The sequence below is a fragment of the Pagrus major genome, chromosome 11 (genome assembly GCF_040436345.1).
Source record: "Pagrus major chromosome 11, Pma_NU_1.0".
NCBI classification, from domain to species: Eukaryota; Metazoa; Chordata; class Actinopteri; order Spariformes; family Sparidae; genus Pagrus; species Pagrus major.
In genome coordinates this window covers 8798295-8819927 of record NC_133225.1, presented here as the reverse complement: position 1 = coordinate 8819927, position 21633 = coordinate 8798295, and the positions used below count along the sequence as shown (strand labels likewise).

Here is a 21633-nt window from a genome sequence, read left to right as displayed (position 1 = left end):
TCCAAAAAGTTCATTTTCACATCACACAATACACAATTTAAATTTTAATAATGAACAGGTATTAAAAATAAACATTAAATTGTTAACTTAGTGACATTTAGTTATTGAACATCCAAGAGTGCAATCCATAGTCCCACAGACGTCACAGATGGCATCAGAAGTACTCATAAAAAATAACATACAAAGAACACAAGCAATGACCATTTAGATCTTTAAAGGGAAAGTTCACCCATAAATGAAAATTGAGTAATTTACTCCATCCCCATGCCGAGGCCATGAAAGTCAGGTGAAGTTTATTAGTCCGCAAAACATTTCTGCTTTACAGCAAAGCAGCGTTCTCTTAAACAACTAGATGGGGAGGAAAAAACAAAATATAAAATGGCTCTATACAGCTTGTCTGGCATGATCCAAGTTTCTAAAAAGGCCCCAAGATCCCAAAACTTTACATTAGCAACTAAGCTAAATCATTAGCATCCAGCCTGTCTGAAGTGGGTGCAAGAGCTCCCTTGTCTTATCAGTTCAATTTGGGATCTCAGGGCTCCCAGAAATGTGGATCTTGCCAGACAACCTTGTTTTTTTTTTACATTTTAAAACAAGTCCCCATCTACTTCCGTTGATTAGAAGAATGCTGTTTTGCTTTGAAGCTCCAGAAATGTTTTGTATGAGTAGATAATGACTGATTTTTCATTTTTGGGTGTTCCTTTATAGTTGTAGTTTAAAACAATTCCCTGAGCTCATACTGCTCACACCAGCTGGGAGAAACAAATGCTTCCACTATCACCTTTTGGTTATCATGTGTACTTTACACCAACATTTGTGTAAGAAACCTCACGCTGCTACACACTGATATTTGCTACATGACAGTAGTTTCCCACAGTGATACTTGTTTGAGGACCTCTATGGACAGGCCGTTGTTCTCCCTGTTCACCACCATTTTCTACAAAAGTTTGGGAGGAAAAAGAGGGTTATTACAAGAACACGGGTAATGCTGGAGGACCAATACTGTACATAAGAATTTATTATAAATTACCTTGGGGAGTGGCTGTAGGTCATGTTGCTCTCAAGTGAACCTCCTGTTGAATGAATAATAATAATGATTAAAAGGAACCTGAGAAAGTATTCAGCATTTTAAAAAATAGGACACAATTTATAGAAGCAGCTCACCCAGGCTGGAACACTCAGCTGCAGATAAGTCGCGGCCCCGACTCATCCAGGTCTCCTGATGTGCATCTGCTGAGCGCTGCTGGCTGCTGTATCTTTGAAACATGCTGTGTTTACTCGGGCTGTAGGAGAAGCAATCATGAGACAGTTCATTGTCAGACGAAGAGAGACGGCACCTCAGCATCTGATGGCGTTTGGACCCTGGCGAGGAGTACTCGTCCCTGGGGCGTTTGGACTGGGGATGGCAGTCCCAGCTCATCACCCTGTGGCGTTTCCTCAGGAGAGAGCGGTGCGGCGACAAGGCGAGGGCGGCCAGAGCTGAGGAAGAGTGGCCTCTGTTGGCCTCGGAGCTCCTAGCGCAGTAACGGCACGGAGCCCCATTAAAGGGAGATGATTTGTTCTGGCAGACAAACTTGTGGTAGAGTTTTACAAAGTCCTTGTCAATTTTCTTCGGGGAGGAGGAGACTTGGGTCGATTGGAGGATTGAGGAGTCGAAGGAAAGGTGCCGACGGAGCCTGTGGCGTTCACCTGCTGCTGTGGCTGACTGAGGTGAGGGCAACTGTGACTGGAGGGAATGATGGGAGTCTTGAGCGTTAAGCATCCTTAGTTGCACAGTTGGCTTGTGTGGGGAGGAGAGGGATGTAGACAAGGATCTGCGCCTTGAGGGAACTCTGGAAACGCTTTCCACGGACTGTGCTCTGGGGCTTCTGGAAAGGGCATGAGGTGATCTAATGAGGCCGGCTATCACTCTTGCTTTTAAGGGACTCTGCCTGACTGGGGAACTATAGATGTCTGGTCTCTCTTGTGATGCGTACACGGAGCAAACATCAGTCTGCGGTGAGGGTGCAGCGAGAGAAAGCCTTTTCGACCTGAGAGACAGGTCCAAGGATGCTTTTGCTGTTGGATAGAAAGGTCGTGAAGGGTAAGTGGATGGCTGTTCTGACACATCAAATGTCTCATTCAGCGAGAGATCTTTTGGTTTATAGGTCTCAGAGGAATCAGAGAAGTCCATGACGAGGACAGGCTGGTGCTGTGAGTCTCTCACCCTCTTGGGAGACTGATGATGTGCCTGCCAATCCTGCGCATTGGTCATTATCTTCAAGGGAGACCAAGGGGTAGCATCAGTCTCCAGGTACTGGATTTTCACAGGGCTGTTCAAAGTCTCCTTGAGCAGCATCTTGCTCGATTTATTTGGATTGCCTTGTCTCTGCGGTACAATGAAGGTGTTGTTGAGATGGCTTCTATTCGGCTTCTGTCGCCATCTGCGGTACCTTTTCAGCACCGAGTCAGCGGCATCAGAGACATGCTGTCGATGCCAGGCCTTCCCTATTCGACTGATCATGCTGGGGTAGAGGTCCACCAGAGAGCTGCCGTGACTTCTCAGAGACATTTCGAGCTCTTCATCGAGGTCCTCGGGCAGGAGCTCCGTCTCAGAGAGGCTTCTCCGACTCTCATCCAACGAGCTCACAGTCAGCTGAGTCATGTGACTTGAAGCCATCCCTGTAGGACGCAAAAAGTAGAAAAAGTTATAAGACAGCTGCTTTTCCTGCCATTTTGCGGTTTAAAAGTTTGCCTATTGCTTTCATGGTCTTACCAGGATCCTCCAAAGAAAACTGGGTAGAGGAAACACTAGAAACACAACTCTCATCTGCTTCAACATCTTCATGCGTGAAGTCCAACTGTTGAAAATAAACCTTGATTAACTTAATATATACTACAATGTCAGGACAGATATGTTGACATAAGTACAGCACCTTACCTGAGAGTCTCTTGTAATGTCCTGGGCTGTGGTGGAAGAAATAACCAAGTATTCAGATTAATATATACACAACTTTTAAACATTTCTGTAAGTCTCTACTCTGGTTTTAAGTTCTGGATACTTACATCTCAATGACTCATCTGTCAGGCTCTGAGGAGGGGAGAAGTGTTCAATTAGAATAGCTGTACATAAATTTAATATCTGGATTCAGATACTCCTGCAGTGCATTGTTATGGTGACACAAACCTGTGATTCCAGCCTCTTCATCGCCGTTCTTGACTGCTGCATGTAGCCTGCAAGGGCTTCGTCATACAAAAAGTCAGGAGAAAAGACACACAATGAGACCACATGACAACTACTGAACTGCAGAGACAAACACATTACTGACTCAGAATTGATTAAAGGTGCACTATGTAGTTTTTGGGAAGACGTTTTATTCAGAGGAGAAAGATCTCCACTGACTTTTTTGTAATGCTTAAACAAACTAAATAAACTCACTCTTTGTTTTCATGACTGAATAAACAAACTGACCTTAAAAGGACAACACAATTTCATGATGATTATATGTGGCGGACCCTGCCACCTTTCCAGCTTCAGACAGTGTTAAGGGACCTTATTTTCGTCTGAGAACAGCTTGTTTATTCAGTTATGGAAAAAATAAATATTTGCGAGTTTGTATCATTACCTCATTAATATTGTAAATATAAAAAGTCTGACTTTGAATTTCTTCTCCAAAACTACATAGTGCCCAATATAATCTGTCAACAAAAACAGTTAACCTTGCTTTACAATTGAAACAATTTACCAGTTATTAAAAGGCCATTCCATGTCCATTTCAACATAATCAATTGTTTTAATTCCAAACGGCCTGTTGATTTTATTTCTGTACACTAGCGTGTGTTAGCAAACCTTAATGTCATGTTACAGCGACTGTTTCGTGCATTATCTAAGTGGCAGAAACAGCGTTAAGATCGCTTTGTAGTCACTTACTTCGGTAATTTGTGTTGTTGATGTCCACCTCTATCCCCCCGTCTTGGTATTGAGGCTTTGAGTACTGTTGAAGGTGTGCAGAAGTACGTTAATTAAACTCACTTCATCACATATTTACACTTTATCTTATCGTAAGCTAACGTTAGCTACTTCGCTTCATGCTAACAGTACCGATAGTTTCATTAACACACCTTTTCTGCGATTCGGTCCAGTGACATTTTGAAGTTAAGGCTATTGCATTGCAGTTGTTTCTGTAAAAACGCGTCCATATTTCATAGAAAACACGTTTTTCTTGTTGTTGATAGAGGATGGAAGTAGCAAGCTAACGGAAGTAGCAGGCTAACGGGCCCAAAACAAACGGCGCTTAAAGTTCAAAATTCTTTCGTCACAAAATAACGACAGATGATTGGACAGGAAGCCTGTGGTGCATTCAAGGCTGCTAGGAAATCATGCTTTCAAAGATACATAAACATTTCGATTAAAAGTCAAAATGTCGTCAATAAACTAGAAATACCAATGTTTGAATTATCCAATGCAGAGTTACACGTGTGTGTAAATCATATCGTAAAGGGAATGTGCCCTATGTCAGCATAATGATGTGTAACAACATTATGTCGACAGCAATTAGTTGACAGATAAAACATCAAACACGTGCCCGAAACACGCAATGTTGTCCCGATAATCTGTTTCGACAAATTACTAAACTAATTAGCCCAAAAAATGCTATCTTTTTGGTCTGTTATCGTTGCTATGAATGATAATAATAGGAAAGATTTGACGATTCCGGGGTGAACGAGTATTAGAGAAGCAAGTGAAATAGTCATGGTTGTCTGAAACGTCATCTTCACGCGACAAACACTATGCCCAACGTGAGTCGCCCTCATACATCCATGGGTCTGCCTGGATGTAAACAAACCCTCACTCATGTGAATTAAAACGTCAGCATGGCTGCTCGGACGCTGCAGCAGCTCGTAGCCGCCGCCGCCTCGCTGCACCCTGACCGAGCAGCAGTGACATATGACGGCGGGTCAGCGTCGGGCAGCCCGGTGTCCCTGCTGTACAGAGAGCTGGTTGAACTGGCCGGTGAACTGTCTCTTATCCTGCGGAAGAACTGCTCTCCTAATAACGGCGTGGTTGGGCTGTGCTGTGGGGATGATTTGTTCATACCTGTCTGGATTCTGGGGTGAGTTCACTGTAGTAAATTAATACAGCAGGTGACCACCAGTGTGTATCATGTGAGTGTGGCCTAAACGACTTCCAGTGCCATATCAAATGATGAGTGTGTGGTGTGAAGAATAAGTCCTGTGTTGTCTTCCAGGATCCTGCAGTCACCTGCTGCTTATGTCCCACTGGACCCAGAAGCACCAGGACTCCTCTCAGCCAGAGTCATGACCCGGTGTGACCTCCAGTACTGTGCTGTGAAGACTGACATCCTGCAGGTAGAATATTTCAGGTTTTACTAATATGAATACAACAATAATGTTAAACACTAACTGTGTAAATGCAATATTTGATTAAAAATCTTTAGATTAACCTGTTAGAGCAGGTGGCAACAGACTGACAGGTCCACCCACATCCACCTCCTCCTGCTCTCTGTAACCACTGATTTTCTGGACTATGTGTTTGTGGTTAAACACGTTATTTAAAAAAATGCACGATGTGAGCACAATATAAACTACAATAGATCTGATAATCCAGGACCCACTACAGATGTTATTGTACCTTAGTGGTCCAAATTCCCTCACAAATATTCACTTAACCTTGAATAAATCATATTAACAACACAGTATGGATTAGAGCTGCAAAAATTAGTCGGAAAGTTATAAAATCACACTGGATTACATGAATGCATCATTTCCTGAGAATCCCTAATTCATGCGAAGGCGATTTAAATCCAGCGCTGGAATGGCGGACTCCGCCACTAACAGTGGCTACTGCTGGAAAAATGCCAATCATAAAAGTAGAGCTGCAGCGATTAGTTAGTTAATCGTTCAGTCGATCGAAATAAAATTAATCGCCAACTATTTTGACAAACGATTCATCATTTCAGTCCTTTTTCAAGCAATAATGTCAAACTTTTGTGGGTTCGGGATACTTAAATGTGAGAATTTGTGGCTTTTTTTCTTGTTTACGATGATAAATAAAGAATCTTTCAGTTTTGGACTGGTGGTTGGACAAAGATGCAAGTTAAAGATCACTTTGGCCTCTAGGAATTTAATTAATAATCAATATATCATTACAATAATCTGCAGATGAATCACTAATGAAAATAATCATTAGTTACAGCCTTTCTACAGATGCAGATTTTTGAGTGCAATCAAAAATCTGCGTTTGTTCAATTATAGTCCATACAGCAGAGTTATAAAGTTAAAATACTTTATCTTTTTATTCTACCATATACACTATATTTATCCTTTTTTTGTATCTATGTATCCACTAAGGCAGATTCATCGTCACCTGATAGATAAGGGATTATTAAAGCCTAAACATCGTCTCTTATGAATGTTCTTTGTTTTTACTCTGTATGAATATTCACATGGACCTTCTCTCACCCATCAAGAGATTCCAGGCTGCTCTGGTCAAACACACATCTGTGGAGGTTTGTGTGGTGTTGCCCAAGTTCAAACTAACCGTGGTAAAAGTCCAGCACAAAGGAGGATCAGAACAAGCCGGAGTTCAGACAGCAGGTGGTGCTGCTCGCCGTGAAGCAGCTGCCGTGTTAAAGGAGGCTGGGCACAGAGACTTGGCGTATGTGCTGCACACATCTGGAACGACTAGCCTTCCAAAGATTGTGAGGGTGCCACACAAGTGTATACTCCCCAATATTCTGCATCTGAGGTGAGTTTTTGTATCTTTTCCTCTTATTGGTCTCTACAATGTTATTTTGATATGTGATATTTGACACATTTGATTCGCTCGGCTCAGATCTTTGTTTCAGATGAGCGCAGACGATCTGGTTTTCCTCGCCTCACCTTTAACCTTTGACCCCTCTGTGGTCGATATATTCCTGGCCTTAACATCCGGGGCTCAGCTCCTAATTATCCCTACTGTGATCAAGAAAATGCCCAGTCGACTGGCTCAACTCCTGTTCACGGACCACAAGACGACTGTCCTGCAGGCAAGTGTAAGGAAACTGTGTCTTTCTTGGAAGAGTTTTCGGTCACTAAAATGTGGTGTTTTCTTCTTTCCACAGGTTACGCCAACGCTGCTCGTCCGCTTCGGGCACCGTATCCTAAAACAGGAAGTGTTGTCATCTGGCTCCTCGCTGCGGGTGTTGGCTCTGGGTGGAGAGGCCTGCCCCTCGCCAGCTCTGCTGAGGAGCTGGAGGCACGAGGACAATAAAACTCAGATTTTTAATATCTACGGTATCACTGAGGTGTCCTGCTGGGCCTGCTTCTACAAAATACCAGAGTCTGTACTTAAGTCTAGTGACAAGTGAGTGTTTCCTGCTTAAAATGATTTATTGAATGTTCTTGTTAAACCAGCTGCAGTCAAGTTTACATTAAGTGCCTTTCAGCTCGGTGTCCTCTGTGCCTCTTGGGACTCCCCTGATGGACACAGTGGTGGAAGTAAGAGACGAACATGGCCGTGTTGTCACAGAGGGTGAAGGACAGGTGTTCATAGGTGAGAACGATCTCATTGACGAACAAATGCATAAAAATCTGATTTCACTGGACAAAATCCACAGAAATCCCTATGATCCTTGGTGCAGGAGGGGAGGACAGAGTGTGTCTCCTGGATGATGAGGAGACTGTTATCGCCGGGACGATGAGGGCTACTGGAGACTGGGTGAATGTTAGAGACACACAGCTGTACTACCTGGGACGGAAAGACCGGCTGATCAAACGCCACGGCAAACGGGTGAACTTGGACAGCCTGCAGCAAGTAAGATGTTTTTATGTGTAAACTATTTTGCCACCAAATATAATTGTTACAGAAATGTAATTCTTTTTTTTCTGATAGATAGATCCGATTTGCAATCCTAGAGTGAAGTTAAAGCAGTAACTATTTATTTTTTGGCCACATGGGGGCAGCAGAATAAAACTGTAAACTTAACATTAACATATTCTAACTGTATAAAGTTTTTGTGGCGAACGTGCTCGATAAAACTTTCTTATTAATAGATCCCGCAGACATAAAACAATATTAGCATTCATTTGGTGTCGTGATTGTGCCCACCTTTAAAAATAAAAGTCTGATATTTACTCTTCTTTCAGCTTTGTTTTGGTCTTCACCGACATCCTGTGAAAATATCTGGCTGTTCAGCAGCTAAATGCTTCTCCGTGTTCACCAGCTAGTTGCTAACTGTGTCTGTCTCATAGTTTGTGGTGAGAAGATGATAGGTTTATCAAAGCTTTCTCATTGAAAATGTCTGCTGCTGCTGGAAATAATGCTGCTGAGAGTAGCGAAAGTCAACCAAAATATGGCAACTGTAAAACCAAAACAACGAGCTGAAAGGTGCTAAAAATGATCTGGGGAGCTGCAGTGGGTGATTATTCTCTGTGGGTTTGTCATTATGAGCACAGTCTTTCTCGTTACACGTACAGTAGTTGTTTGTTCCATTGTTGAAATAAAAATACTGGCAGGTGCAGCTTTAAAATGTGTCAATGGCCGTTCTGTAGCAATATTCAAGTTGAGTTTTTGACCATGTATGTCCACCATCAGATGCATAAAACAAAATAAGAATATGAATAACTAAAATAAAATGAGAAAAGAAAAGAAAAGAAAAGAAGGAATGATTAGCAGAAACACGTGTAGAAAAGTATAAAAAGAAAAAGTGAAGAATAAAATAATACATTTATTATTAGCATATAAGCATGTGACAATTATATTTTAAGGCAGTTATGTTCAGGAATACTTTACAGGGTTATTTTTTATAGAAAGAAAGAGTCATTGTGTCTTTGAACACCGGGGGTTGAAGTTAAAAGGTTTACACTAAATATAAAAATAGCAAGCTTTACATAATGTTGTATCTCTGCTCCTCCAGCTCATACTGAGTCTGCCTCAGGTGGAGGCCTGTGCCGTCGGGCTGCATGAAGGCTCTCGACTGCTCGCCTTTGTCGTGACGTCCACATCTGGAGACCAGAAAGCAGATTCTCCTCTCACATCTGTGCAGAAGCATGTGGAACAAACACCCGGGGCCGAGCATTGGGAAGACCTCCCCTCTTCTGCGAGGCACCATCAGGAGGAGACGGATGGTGCAGATGGAGATCTGAGCAGACTCATCCTGAGCCAGCTGTCTCTGCTGCTGCCGTCGCACAGCGTTCCAGACACACTGGTGCCAGTGCCGGCCTTAAGTCTGACTCCTCATGGTGAGCATCGCACACAGTCATCCCTGAGGAGAGATGTGTTGGATCACTGGCTCAGTTATCCGTATGTTTGTTTTATGGCAGGAAAAGTAGACATGGAGGCGCTGATGAACATATACCAGAGGCAGAGACAGTGTTTAGAGTGTGATTCTTCACGGAGAGACGTCACCAAGCTAAAGCAAACTCTTCAGTCAATGTGGCAGGTATTCCACTACATATCACAATATAACTACTGACACTGATTTAATTTGTTCCTTGAATACGTCTTAACTCAACTGTCTATCAACAGGAAACTCTCGGTCTTCCCAAAGATGCGACTATCGACGAGGAATCCAACTTCCTGTTTAGCGGAGGAGACTCTCTGAAGGCGCTGCACCTCTGTGAAGACATCCTCACAGCTGTGGGTGTAACGTCACCGGAGCTCTTGGAGGTTTTACTTGATGGGACCTTCTCTGATGTACTGCGCCATGTTGCGAGGGTCGTACTGATTCTGCCGCTGGATAACAGCCTGTCAGCGCTGCCCGAGGCCCAGAAACGTCTCAATGATGCTCCTGTTGTGGCGCCAGCGAAGAGGGAGCGCACAGAGTCCACAGCTGCAGAGGACACGTGGGCTGTTAAAGTTATAAGACGAGCAGGTGAGCGGACGGACCTGATGGTCAGAAATCCAGAGACACATACAAGCCTCCAGGCCGATGCACTCGGAGAGGAGGATCCTCTTAAGAGACGCTGGGTTGGTGCTCTGGGCCTCAGTCTGAGCTGGTCCTCAGACACAGGCAGATGTGTGGATGCATCCCCGGTTCTTCTAGTACAAAGCAGAACAGATCAGAGGTCAGACGAGAGTAAAACGACGGTGTTCATCGGCTCCCACTCTCACAGGATCCAGGCTTTAGACCTGATCACCGGGAGCCTTCTGTGGGAGCGAGTTCTCGGAGACAGAATCGAAGCCTCGGCTGCTGTGTCTCACTGCGGGAGCCTCGTGGTTGTAGGTCAGTGTCAGCTCTTTCAAGTACTCTGCAAACATATTTGACTGTATGTTATCTGCCTTTATTTTATTTTATTTTTTATTTTAATTATTTTTGTTTATCCAGGTTGCTACGACGGCTGTGTGTATTTCTTGTGCGCTGCGTCTGGGAAGACACGGTGGGTGTTTAAGACGGGAGACGCTGTGAAGAGCTGTCCTGCTGTGGATCCCCTCACTGGTCTGGTGATAGTGGGCTCACATGATGGGCATGTTTACGCCACGAATCCAAAGGTGAGTGCGTTCAGTATAAAAAGATACAAAGGCTCGAATGACTCAGAAAACTCAGAGATTTGTACATTATGGCTGTGTCACGTTCAACACTGCCAAAACAAGAAGAACATGACTTTAATTTCAATTTGAGAAGAGACCTATTGTGCTTTTTCTTTAGTCCTTTTGTGTGTTTTATAGATTCTCGTGCATGTAAAAGATCTTGAGAGTTAAAAAGGTCAAAGTCTGCACCAACAGAAGCTCCTCTCTTCACTGCTCCTGACATCACACTGTCACCATGTCACACATTTGCATAATTTATGCCTAGCGGCTAGTTTGTCACGTAAGAATAAATTTATCACAGCTGCTCGGTTGTTTGTAGCTGTGCTGGCTCAGGCGTGTGTGAGCTGACCAATCAGAGGAGACTGGGTATTCGGGGGGGGGGGGGGGGGGGGGGCTAGAACTGGGGGGATACAGAGTTGCAGCACTGGACAGTATATTTTTGATGATTAAAGCTATTCTAGTAGTAACCCAAAATAACATTATGAACCTGAATATGTCTCCTTTTAAAACTTTTATTTTGGAATCAAACAACGGAGGCCTGTCTCTGGTTTCTCAGCACTGCACATGCGGGAATTGTTGACTCGCCACATGCAACAAATCAATTTGATTATTCATTTTTTCAGTCAACCAGATAAAAGAAAAACCCAAACCCCAAATACATGAACAGAAAACACATATTGTTCACAAAACACTCCAAACTATAAACATGTGCTTTGCTGTGTAGTTAGCCTTTCATTGTACCCACACATTGATGTTGTCTGTCAACACACTATAAAACAGTGAGAATGGCTGTGCAAGACAAAGTGGCATAAAGTGATACACACAACACTGCTACAGATGTACCACAACATGATCCATGTTCAGTTGGTCTAAATGTGCTGTGTCATAGTAATGTATTGTGTTGATGTAATTCAATAAATGAAGTGTTAAAGGTCAGAAAGTGTTGATTCTGTGTCTAGAAAAACAAAATCCATGTTGTTTTTTCTCAGGAAAATCATCCTCGAGGGTGTGCAGGAAGCATTTAAAGTTTTTTTTCCATCACTTTTATGTTTGGGAAGCAGCTTTACTGCCAACATCAGGAACAAAACAAGATGCTCCACAGACCACAACTATGAAACCTGAAGGACATGTTTGTTCTCTGAAGCATGGGCTGTGATTTTGACCTTGTTTTTAAGGTTTCACTTAATTTTTATTACCTGTTTTATTCATCCTGTTTTCTGGTCCATTATTCTAAACTAGTAAATCAAGGTAAACTGTGTGTATGTGTTCTGTGTTTTTAGGTGGAGCAGTGTGTCTGGAGGCGTCACTGTGGGGGTGGAGCTGTGTTTTCCTCCCCCTACCTCCACGCCTCACTCAGGCAGCTGTATGTAGCTTCACTGGGAGGTCACCTGCTGTGTCTCAACCCTGTGAGTACAGAAGATAACAAACTTCAGCAAACTATTTTGCCATTTTTGTTCACTCATTTTGTTGCACTTTGCTGTCTGTCTCGTCTCAGGACAGCGGAGAGGTCCTGTGGTCGTACTGTAGAGACGTCCCGTTCTTCTCGTCACCAAACGCCTCCTCTGGTCACGTGATGATCGGCTCGGTGGATGGAAACATCTGCTGCTTCAGCAACACAGGGAAACTGGTGAGAAACATCCACTGTGCACCAGAGTCAAAGTGAAGCTTTGATTCAAATTGCACACATATATGTGATTCACAGGAAATGATGCAGCGTTTTCTACTTCTCTCCTGCTGTATTTCTGACAAGAGTAGGATTTTGGGACTCGCAACACTGCACCTTCTGTTGCCACCAGTAAGGACAGCCAAAGCTATTTTAAAATACTGTCATATTTCAGCATGTGACTGTTTTTGTCTCTGCAGGTTTGGCAGTTTTTAACAAAAGGACCCGTCTTCTCCTCTCCGTGCGTCACGCCGGACCAGCAGAGAGTTCTGTGTGGGTCACACGACGGCTGCCTGTACTGTCTGAACTGTGCCGATGGCTCTTTAGTTTGGACTTTCCAGACCACGGGGAAGGCGTACTCCAGTCCGTGTGTGTTCGACGGCTCTGTCGTGGGCAGGAGGGGGACTCTGGTGGCCGTGGCCTCCACAGACGGCGCAGTGTGGATCCTGGATGGACGAGACGGACGAAAGCTGGCCTCTTTCGCTCTACCTGGGGAGCTGTTTTCATCCCCGGTGGTGTGGGGACGCTCCCTCGTTGTCGGCTGCCGCAATGACTATGTGTATTGTCTAAAGCTGACTCTCAAAGAAGAAACGGAAGGATAAAATGCATTTTTTACTGATTTTTTAATAAACACTGATGGCTTTTGTATCTGTGTCAGAGCAGAGCTTTCGGGAAACGAACGTTAATTAAAGTTCAGGGAAATAATGAGACCACGCTCTCAGTTCAGACATCAGTATTTAATTTACATTATTCATAACATTTTGTGTCTCTTTAAGAATTTTCTCATGAATATCTCTAAGTGGGACAAAAAAGTGCAAATAATACCAAACATTTTCCTTGTTACATATAACACTGCGTACACTACACTATTGTGCACGACCGACGTTAGAAACAAAATGACAAGGTGACTCTTTCTGATCGAAGCTCGTGTGTCGCCTTTGACCTCCGTACAGTACATACTTACATACATACAGATCATTAAGAAATGAGTGGCAGGAAATGAGAACGCTCAAGGAGTTTTTTTTTTTTTTTTCATAGAGGAAGTGCTTTCATCTAAGAGCATATCACATTTACGAGGAAGTGAGGGCGTAAAGCCTACAAACACAAGTGTGTTACGGGAGGACAGCTACAAAAACCTTATGTTACAGCAAGCAGATGTTGTGTCTGTCTCCATTACCAAAGCAAAAAAGTCCAAATTACGTCATCGCACAGCTGTGAGGATAATGTGCAGCTCACTGTAAATGCCCAGTAACACTCCAGTGGTCGTCAGTGCTGTGTTTAGGTGCACCCACCGTGTGATCATGACGGATTCTGTTTACTTTATAATGGCGAAGTAGCACAATAGCCTCTTTGACAGTGATCACAGTCATCACGGACACAGTGAGAATTGTTATGCAAAGAGTATGAGTAAAAAAAAAAGAAAGGCTTCTTTTGTACATGACAAACAAGGCTCAGAGAGGAGATACAGTATCGTTTCAACATAGACAAATCCGCTGCTTTACATAAATAATACCAAGGAGATGCCTGTAACACTTCCATCAGCCGTCCAGGAGCAGATTCATCAGGTGCAGTTTGTTATTACTGGTAGCCCTTAAAACACGATTCAGACAGTTACCCTCTGTTGATTAAACACTGTCGTATGCCAGAGCTTCCCCTCTCTAATACAAGAAGTATTTCACCTTTTGTTGTGTTGAGCGGATGAGTTATTTACAACCATGGTGACACAGTTGGCTACAAAACAAAAACAAAAAAAATTGGGGTTGGCTATTGCAATGGCCAGCCATGGTTGTGATTGGCTGCTGAGGACTCCCCCGGGCGGACCGCAACGTGTTCCTTCTATCTGCGTCTTTTTGGGACATATAATCGCGTGTTTGTATACAGTATGTGCATGCGCGCAACAATTGTTTACATATATCTGTGCGACTGTATTGTAATATTTGAATGTGAAGCGCACTTTAACATGATAATAGTACCAGCCAGTGTGTGGGGGTTACGAGGTGATGGAGGGCTTTACTTGTTTCACAGTCAGGTGAGTTTTTGGGAGGGACGGGGGAAGGTGGATGGTGACTCTCCAGGTGCCTCAGAGTCCGTGGGGCAGTGTGCAGTCTCAATGCAGGCCAGAGCCCGGTGTGACGCTGTAGTGGGGTGTTATTTGATGATCTGTGGACAGTCGCTCCAGGCTTTGGCCTTCCGCTTGGCCAGGGCCAGCCAGGCCGGCTCTGTGGACTGCGGAGAGTCACTGGAGGGGAAGCGCTTTGACACCTCCTTGACAGCAGGTGGCGACGGTGTAGAGTCTGCGATCTCAACTGAAACAAGGACAAAAAATGAGTTACACATGTGGTTACAGCCCTTTAAGGCTCATTTTATTGAAGTGATTTAGCTGCAACTGTGAGTTTACCTCAGAAAACAGGGAAAGATGACCTTCACAATTGTTTCAGAGCCTAAGAGGACGTCATTGAATGTCTTATTTAGTCCGACCAACAGTCCTCAAACAAGGAAAAGTAGCAACTCTTCACATTAAAAAAATCTGGAACCAGCAAATATTTGGTATTTCTGGTTGAAAAAGATTTTCATGATTAATCAAATAATCTGAATTGAAATGTATTCTGAATGAATCATTTTTATCAATGACAAATTATTGAAACATTTAAGAATGTAAGCAAACTGTAAATATGGATTTAGTGCTGCTACTAATGAGTATATGCAGCATTAAATAATTAATTATTTATTCTCTCTCATCCTGTTTCCTGCCATCTCTCAATGCTGTCCTGTTAATAAACAAAAAAAATGTTTTTTTTTTTTTTATGTAGGCAGGTAGGCTTTATCTTTTTTAGACTTAAAGGTGCACTATGTAGTTTCTGAGAAGAAATTCAAACTCAGAATTTTAATATTTACAATATTAATGAGGTAACAACACAAACTCAGAAATATTATTTTTTTCCATAACTGAATAATCAAGCTGTTCTCAGAGGAGAATAAGGTTTCAGAACTCTGTTTGAAGCTAGAGAGGTGGCAGGGTCCGCCACATATAAACAAAGTAAAACAGGGTGAAACTGTGTTGTCCTTTAAGGTCAGTTTGTTTATTCAGTTGATTCAGTCATGAAACAAAAAGTTTGTTTAGGCATAAAAAAATCAATGAAGATGTTTTCTTCCCCAAAACTACATAGTGCACCTTTAATCCCCAATGTGCAGCTTCTCACCAGTGACAGAGCTGGGTAAGGTGTTGGCTTTTTTCAGGTGTTCTCGGCGCTCAAATCGTCCCAGGAGGCTGTCGGGTCTCTTGGGCTCCTCTGGGGTCTGAGGTTTAGAGGAAGGACTGGAGCTCCCGCTGCCTCTGCTCTCTGTGGGGCTCACCAGCGTAACCTGCACAAGACATTAATGATTGTGTGAGAGGAAATTATGTGAAGAAATCTTAAAAAGTGTGTATAGAAGCAATCTTTTTCACATACGCTGTCTCTATCTTTCGCTTGTTTTTCGGCCAGTTTGGCCTCTCTAATGCTGCGACGCTCCTCTCGGCTCTGCTGCTGCTCCCTGAAGCCTTTCTGCTTCTGCAGAGCCAGTGTGATCCACAAGGGCCCGGCCTCCTTCTCCCCGACCCTCGAACTGTCCAGCGAGTGCCTGCTCTGTAGTGAAGGTTTTTCTGAAGGGAAACACATGCAGATTGGCACATTACTGGGGCAAGATGCTGAATTTCTTCTTTTATACTAGTTAGGGTTCACCTATAAGATCAAAAACTCAGTAAACGTGAGTATGAATCTGCACTCAAAGTTACACTGACCTTTCCTGATGAGCTCTGTCTTTCGGTCCACCTTCTCCCTCCAGGGGATGTTGATGGAGGGGAAGAAGGACCTCTTCTCCTTCTGCTCCTCCTCCACTTGGACGTGGCCCTGGCCGCTCCGGTGCGAAGCTTCCTCGCTCTTGCTCGGCTGCTCCCGGCTGGATGACTCCGCAGCCCCTGTCCTCTGCGTCACAGCATCACTGGGAGGCCCGTGGGCCACTTTAGGTAGCGGCGATGGGGGAGGCGTTGGGACTGCTCCGACAGGTTTGGGTGACGTGGTCGGTCTGCGGTAGATCGGTGGCTTGGAAAGTACTTTCTCACCTTCGCTGGTAGACTTACATGGTTTAGCCCGAGGCACGGCGGGGGAGGCACACGCATGTAAGTACTTGCCAACCGCGCCTTCTTTCTGAGGCGATGCAGGACTTGATTTATCAGAAAAGACAGAGGAAGCGTCAGAGTCTGGCTCAATGGGGGTGAGAGGTGATGGGACGCCGTCAAAGCTGTCCCCAGCACTGTATCGCTTCTTCCTCTTCTCAGTGGACTGTTCGCTGTGAAAGCGGAGGGAGTAGTTGGTCCTCCTCAGCTTTATACCAAAAGGTGTGGGCTTGTCCTCACCGTCATGGCCTTGGTCCTCTCCCTCCTCTCTACTTTCAGACACCGCTGTCTCACTCTGAGCCCTGCTCTTCCCCTCTGGCCCCTCAATTTTGGCTCCAGGGCTGGGAACCAGGAAAGAGGGGAGGTCTTTGGCAAACATACACTCCTCTGACCCTCTTTCTGAGATGCGGACAGTTTTACTCGTCCTGCTCTGAGGTCTACTGGTTGGAGCTGGGGAGGCTGCAGTGGGGCTTTCGGACGGAGTGGCTTCCTCTCCCGCTTCCTTCTCATCTGCACCAAACACCTCGGAGTTCCTGTTTGAATCTCCAAACTTCTTCTTCGCAGGGGTGATGGAGAACTTGGCATTGGCAGACATGGTCTTCCTGAGGTTGGTGTGCGAGAAGGCAGGCGGGTCTTCGCTGCTGGGCAGAGGCTGGCTCTTGCTCGGCTCGGGGTACTCGTCATATTTCCCCTCCTCCACCCCCTTGAATATCTTTGATCTGATGCTCGCCCATTCTGCCAGGACGGCTGCACCGGACTGGTCTGTGGTGAATGTGGTCTCACTGAGTGATTTGGTTTTGGCAGACTTGCGGTCGGGTGAAGTCTTGCTCTTGGTCGGCGGTGTGCCCTGGGCCTTTCTGTCCTCTCCCAGACCCAGCAGAGACTTGCAGGCGGTGTCTTTGATCTGGTCGAGATTGACGGCTGTCCCACAGAGCTGGGCGCCTGTCACTAAGATGGCTGTGTGGGGGACATATGGAGACGTTGGCAGGTTGGGGGAGTCCGGTCCTTCAGCCGAGGAAGCCTTGGCGCCCTCCCTTTGTTCAGCTACAGCGCCGCTCTGGTGGCTGGAGGCCGGCGTGACAGGTGTCAGATTAACCTTCTGGAACAGAATCTGTTTCTCTCCCGAGGAAACTTTGAAAGAGAAAGGCCTCTGTCTCTCCTCCATCTCCCTCCAGCGCAGCTCCTCGGCCCTCCTCTTCCTCTCCTGTGGATCTGAGCAGCCGTCAGCCTCCTCTAGTGACAGCCTCCTCTGCTCCTCCTCCTCCTTTCTCTTCCTCTCCTCTGCTTCCAGTTTTTTCTTCTCTTCAATCTCCTGCAACCTCAGCTTCTCTGCTTCCTCCTTTTTCTTTCTTTCCTCTTCTTCCTCTCTGAGCTTCCTCTTCTTCGCAGCCTCAAGCTCCTGCTGCCTCCTCGCTTCTTCCTCCTCCTCTCGCTTCCTCCTTTCCTCCTCCTCTTTCCTCCTCTGCTCTTCCAGTCTTTTCCTCTCCTCTTCCCGCTGTCGGCGCTCCTCCTCCTCTCGCATCATCCTCTCCTCCTCCTCCCTCCGCATCCGTTCTTCCTCCTCTCGCTGCCTCCTTTCTTCCTCCTCTCTGATCCTTCTCTCCTCCTTCCTCCTTCTTTCCGCCTCCTCTCTAAGCCTTCGCTCTTCCTCCTCCCGCTGTTTACGACACCTCTCCTCTTCTAGTTCACGCTGCCTCAGCTCCTCGGCTGCTCTCTTCCTGTTCTCCTCTTCTTCCTGTTTAAGTCTTTGTTCCTGCAGCTCCCTCCTCTTCCTCACCTCCTGTCTTTCTTCCTCATGGAGTCTCTGCTTCTTGAAGCTTTCCAGGGAATCAGCAGATGCCCTGCGCTGGTCGACTGTTGAGACGCCTGCGGCCTCGAAGTCCTCTTGCAGCACACCAGGGATAGACACCTCTTGGAGGTCCTGAGAATGTGGAAACATGATTAGTTTCAACAACAAAGAGTTGGAAATGTCACAAAAGGAATCACAGTTTGACCTTAGCTCTGGCCCACCTGCGTAAACCTCCGGTGCTTGCGGGAAATCCTCTGGTTTTTAGGTTTGACGGACAGTTTATGCTTGGCAGCGGTGTTGTCTAAGCGAGGAACAGACTGTGGAACAGCATCCAGATTGATGGACTCGATGGTACCAGTGGGTGGAAGAACTCGCCTGGACCTCGGGGACTTCACTGGGGTGCTGTGTGGTTCAGCTTGTTGAGCCCCCTGCACCTGCTTTTGTCACATTAATAGAGCATCTATGAGGGACTGAAACACATCTGCTTTTAGCAATATGTGAAAAGAGTACTCGATTCAGCATTGTGCCCCTAAAACATTGTTGGACTACCGATTTTTTTTTAAAAGGATCAAAATTCACGTAAAACCAGATATTTTATTCCATGCATTCTTCTTCCTTGTCAAAACCTGGTGCCTACTACCCACAATGCAAATGGACCTCTCAAAGGTCAGTATATACTCATAGTGCGTTCATGTACTGTGAAGTTGGAGGAACAACTCAGAAAGTCAGAGAAAATGCTGGTACACGAGTTGCCGAGTCATATGACGCTGAAACATGGCAGATGAAAGTAAACATTGGGTGCAATGTGCATATGCGTAAAATATATTTCATGGCTTAAATGATCCGTTTCCTTTGCTCTTTCTTGTCATTCAAGTACTGGACACAGCTGTCAATGTGTTGTTTAAACGCTCTGAGCGATAAAATGCAACATAACTTTTTTTGGCCCCCATGTTTCTCCCACATTCCGACTTGAACAGCTGTTACATGAATGCACCGAAGTCGTAAGAATGATTTCCGAGCACCGTCAGCGTTGAGTCTGACTCACTGGTGTAGGATGTTGGTATAAGTCTGGGAATTGGCACCTTTTTCAGGCAGCCTTCATCCTCCGTCCTCCCGCTACCTGCGTGTTACTGTTTTCAGAATCCCTTCAGAGTTCAGGTAAACTCACTTCTTTCTAACTTTACACCCACAGTTTTTTATTTTCATTTTTCATTGTCAAACTTCTGTAGCCTAGATTGACACAGGATGAAAGATTTTTTGGCAATCTATATTATCCATATAATCCGACATACTAGGAATATCCATAAAACCTCTTGTCATAATAGCAAAATCTGATGCAGAAACACAGGATCTCATTCTCCACCCATGTGGCAGAAACATGTCAGCATTTGCTACGCTCCTGGTAAGTAGAGTTACTGTATATCACTCACATGGAAAGAAAGATTTCCTCCAACTTTCAGTTCGTGTTATGCTACAAGAAACTGTTCCCTCAACCTTTACACCATGTGACATCACTTGAGGACACGTGTCTGACATCACACTGCTCCCTCTGGAGTCACAAAAGGCTTCATACAACTTTTGTCATACGTGCAGTAGTACTATACAACACCTGTACAACAGACTTGGATGTGTAAAATCAGTGGGAAAGAATAATTCATTACCTTTGGCTCCGTGTTTGCTGGCTCAGCTTCTACCTGGGCCAAAACCTTCAGAGGACTCCGGGGAACCTCTTCCTCATCTGAACTCCCCTCATCTCCTTCACTTTTCCTCAGAGAGGGAGGCCTCTGGCCAAACTTTATACCTTGAGCAATCTGCTTCTGTTCGATCAACAACAAAAGCAACACGTTACGTTATGCAGAAGGAAAAGATCACTGTTCAGCAACTGAGCCCACATCGCCACAAGGCCCACCTGCAGATTCCTGACTTTATCCGAGACGTTTTCCTGGGACATGCTGTGATCTAGACCGGGCTCAGCCGCCGGCTCCTCTGGGATAAAGATGCTGTCGTGTGAGAGAGCTCGGGATCCGATGGGATTCAACTCCCTGCAGACAAATGAGAGCGTTGCAGTGTGCCATTACTGTCAGTCATTCATTCATTTATCATGAGCGGGCTGCAGCGTCACTCTGTAAATCATTTTACGCAAACAAATGAATGACCTCTTTACAGCGGCAGTCCCAGCACATCAATTAAAGGCTCGAATTGTGCCCTTTCACAAGAAGCCTCACCCTTTTCTTTACAGATAGTGTAAACGCAACTCACAGCGTTTACGAGAGTCTGATCTGACACTTTCATTTTCCCGTGAAGAAGCCAAGTTGTCTGTCTAACCCTCACTGTCTGGAAGATATTTGCATTTGTCTATATAGGCACATATAATTGAGAAGACCTTTATTCAGCAATAATAAAATGATGAAGCAGAAAAGCTTAATGAATGAAAAATGAATCCTCGTAGTTACCTCAGATTTTGATTGGACTCCTCATCGTCAGACACAACTCCATTGCACACTTCCCCAGTAGAAAAACTCGCCTTTAGCTCCGCTCCATCAAAGCCCCCCTTCGCCTCCCTCTTCTTCTTCTTCCCAAAGAGTCGTCTGAAGGGCTGGAATTTGCCCTGTCGCCTTCTCTCTGTTGGAAAAACAAAATAGATGACATCCTCGGCCACATGCAATCAGATCATCAATCTTTATATCTCGCCCTCGGGGCTAAATAACAAGCAGGACGGTAAGTATGGGCGTGTTTGTGTACGCGCGCGTGTGTGTAGATAATGAAATGCAATCGATTGACTTAAAGGAAAATAAATCAAAGTAGCAGATGGAATGAGAAGAAAACCTTGGCTCTTTGCTTCATACTTACTGGTATTTACAGGAAGTTGGAAAGATAAACAACACGCATAAAGAGGGAGCACCCACAGCTCTGGAGAAATGCTGAACAGATCCCTGAGTTATTGAGTGAAAAGAGACAAATGCGAATCCACAATTGGTCCCGAGAGAAATGAAAAAAAAAAAAAAAAACACAACCACATCCTGGCTGTCCACATCGCTCACATGATGTTTGATCTGCAACACTTCTCCACGAGACAGGCTGTGTGTGTTATCAGACGCTACACTTAACGACACAGCTAATGACTCGCAGATTACCAAACTAATATGGGACAATAAAGGAGCAAGGTGCAGTAAAAAAACAAAAAAAAAACATGTCGACATCTGTCCTCTGTCATAAAAAGAGCTGTCACTTTTGGTAAAAATCAGGGCCGGCTCATGAGGAAGTCATGACCCCAAGTAAGGGCACTAACTTTATGTCTTTATTTCCTCATCGTCTTTTATGTCAGAGGGTTATAAACTCTCACACATGAGCTAAACTTTCCCATGTGTAGAGAAAAACTTCACTCTGTTCTCTCCTCAGGATCCCACAGATGAGACTTCTTTGACGTGATGTCATTTGAAAATGGAAACCGATATCTTTTGGCTTAATTTCAACATATAATAAACATATCTGCGTGCTTTGTTTTTGTCTGTGTGTCT

At 44.8% G+C, this 21633-nt stretch overlaps 3 protein-coding genes across 3 annotated transcripts; 1 reads left to right on the top strand and 2 right to left on the bottom strand.

Annotated features, from left to right (window-relative positions):
- Nucleotides 1-31: 31 nt before the first annotated feature.
- LOC141004442 (uncharacterized) lies at nucleotides 32-4259 on the bottom strand. The gene is made up of 9 exons (XM_073475932.1): nucleotides 4102-4259; nucleotides 3911-3974; nucleotides 3167-3222; nucleotides 3046-3070; nucleotides 2921-2946; nucleotides 2756-2840; nucleotides 1165-2661; nucleotides 1031-1073; nucleotides 32-937 (listed from the first exon to the last, which is right to left on the bottom strand). The coding sequence occupies exons 1-9, from the start codon at nucleotides 4177-4179 to the stop codon at nucleotides 925-927; spliced, it is 1887 nt and encodes a 628-aa protein (XP_073332033.1). The 5' UTR covers nucleotides 4180-4259; the 3' UTR covers nucleotides 32-924.
- Nucleotides 4260-4791: 532 nt separating this feature from the next.
- On the top strand, nucleotides 4792-12819 carry aasdh (aminoadipate-semialdehyde dehydrogenase). Its single transcript, XM_073475833.1, has 14 exons — nucleotides 4792-5093; nucleotides 5229-5349; nucleotides 6471-6748; nucleotides 6836-7028; nucleotides 7104-7345; nucleotides 7428-7534; nucleotides 7623-7795; nucleotides 8898-9222; nucleotides 9304-9422; nucleotides 9509-10205; nucleotides 10308-10471; nucleotides 11791-11916; nucleotides 12006-12137; nucleotides 12374-12819. Exons 1-14 carry the CDS (start codon nucleotides 4855-4857, stop codon nucleotides 12773-12775), a joined length of 3318 nt encoding a protein of 1105 aa, XP_073331934.1. The 5' UTR covers nucleotides 4792-4854; the 3' UTR covers nucleotides 12776-12819.
- A 1502-nt stretch (nucleotides 12820-14321) lies between these two features.
- On the bottom strand, nucleotides 14322-20081 carry cracd (capping protein inhibiting regulator of actin dynamics). Its single transcript, XM_073477175.1, has 7 exons — nucleotides 20025-20081; nucleotides 19777-19932; nucleotides 18337-18552; nucleotides 15952-18247; nucleotides 15623-15813; nucleotides 15374-15536; nucleotides 14322-14479 (listed from the first exon to the last, which is right to left on the bottom strand). Exons 1-7 carry the CDS (start codon nucleotides 20064-20066, stop codon nucleotides 14322-14324), a joined length of 3222 nt encoding a protein of 1073 aa, XP_073333276.1. The 5' UTR covers nucleotides 20067-20081.
- Nucleotides 20082-21633: the final 1552 nt, after the last annotated feature.

Bases quoted from the DNA above. Each gene is read 5' to 3' on its own strand.
- aasdh (XM_073475833.1), top strand. From the start codon at position 4,855: ATGGCTGCTCGGACGCTGCAGCAGCTCGTAGCCGCCGCCGCCTCGCTG. The intron at 7,535-7,622 runs GTGAGAACGATC...TCCTTGGTGCAG, and splicing joins TGAAGGACAGGTGTTCATAG to GAGGGGAGGACAGAGTGTGT. The intron at 9,423-9,508 runs GTATTCCACTAC...GTCTATCAACAG, and splicing joins CTCTTCAGTCAATGTGGCAG to GAAACTCTCGGTCTTCCCAA.
- LOC141004442 (XM_073475932.1), bottom strand. From the start codon at position 4,179: ATGGACGCGTTTTTACAGAAACAACTGCAATGCAATAGCCTTAACTTC. The intron at 3,975-4,101 runs GTGTGTTAATGA...CACCTTCAACAG, and splicing joins TGGACCGAATCGCAGAAAAG to TACTCAAAGCCTCAATACCA. The intron at 3,071-3,166 runs GTTTGTGTCACC...TCCCCTCCTCAG, and splicing joins TGAAGAGGCTGGAATCACAG to AGCCTGACAGATGAGTCATT.
- cracd (XM_073477175.1), bottom strand. From the start codon at position 20,066: ATGTCCCAGGAAAACGTCTCGGATAAAGTCAGGAATCTGCAG. The intron at 19,933-20,024 runs GTGGGCCTTGTG...TTGATCGAACAG, and splicing joins ATAAAGTCAGGAATCTGCAG to AAGCAGATTGCTCAAGGTAT. The intron at 14,480-15,373 runs GTGAGAAGCTGC...TCCTTGTTTCAG, and splicing joins CTTACCCAGCTCTGTCACTG to TTGAGATCGCAGACTCTACA.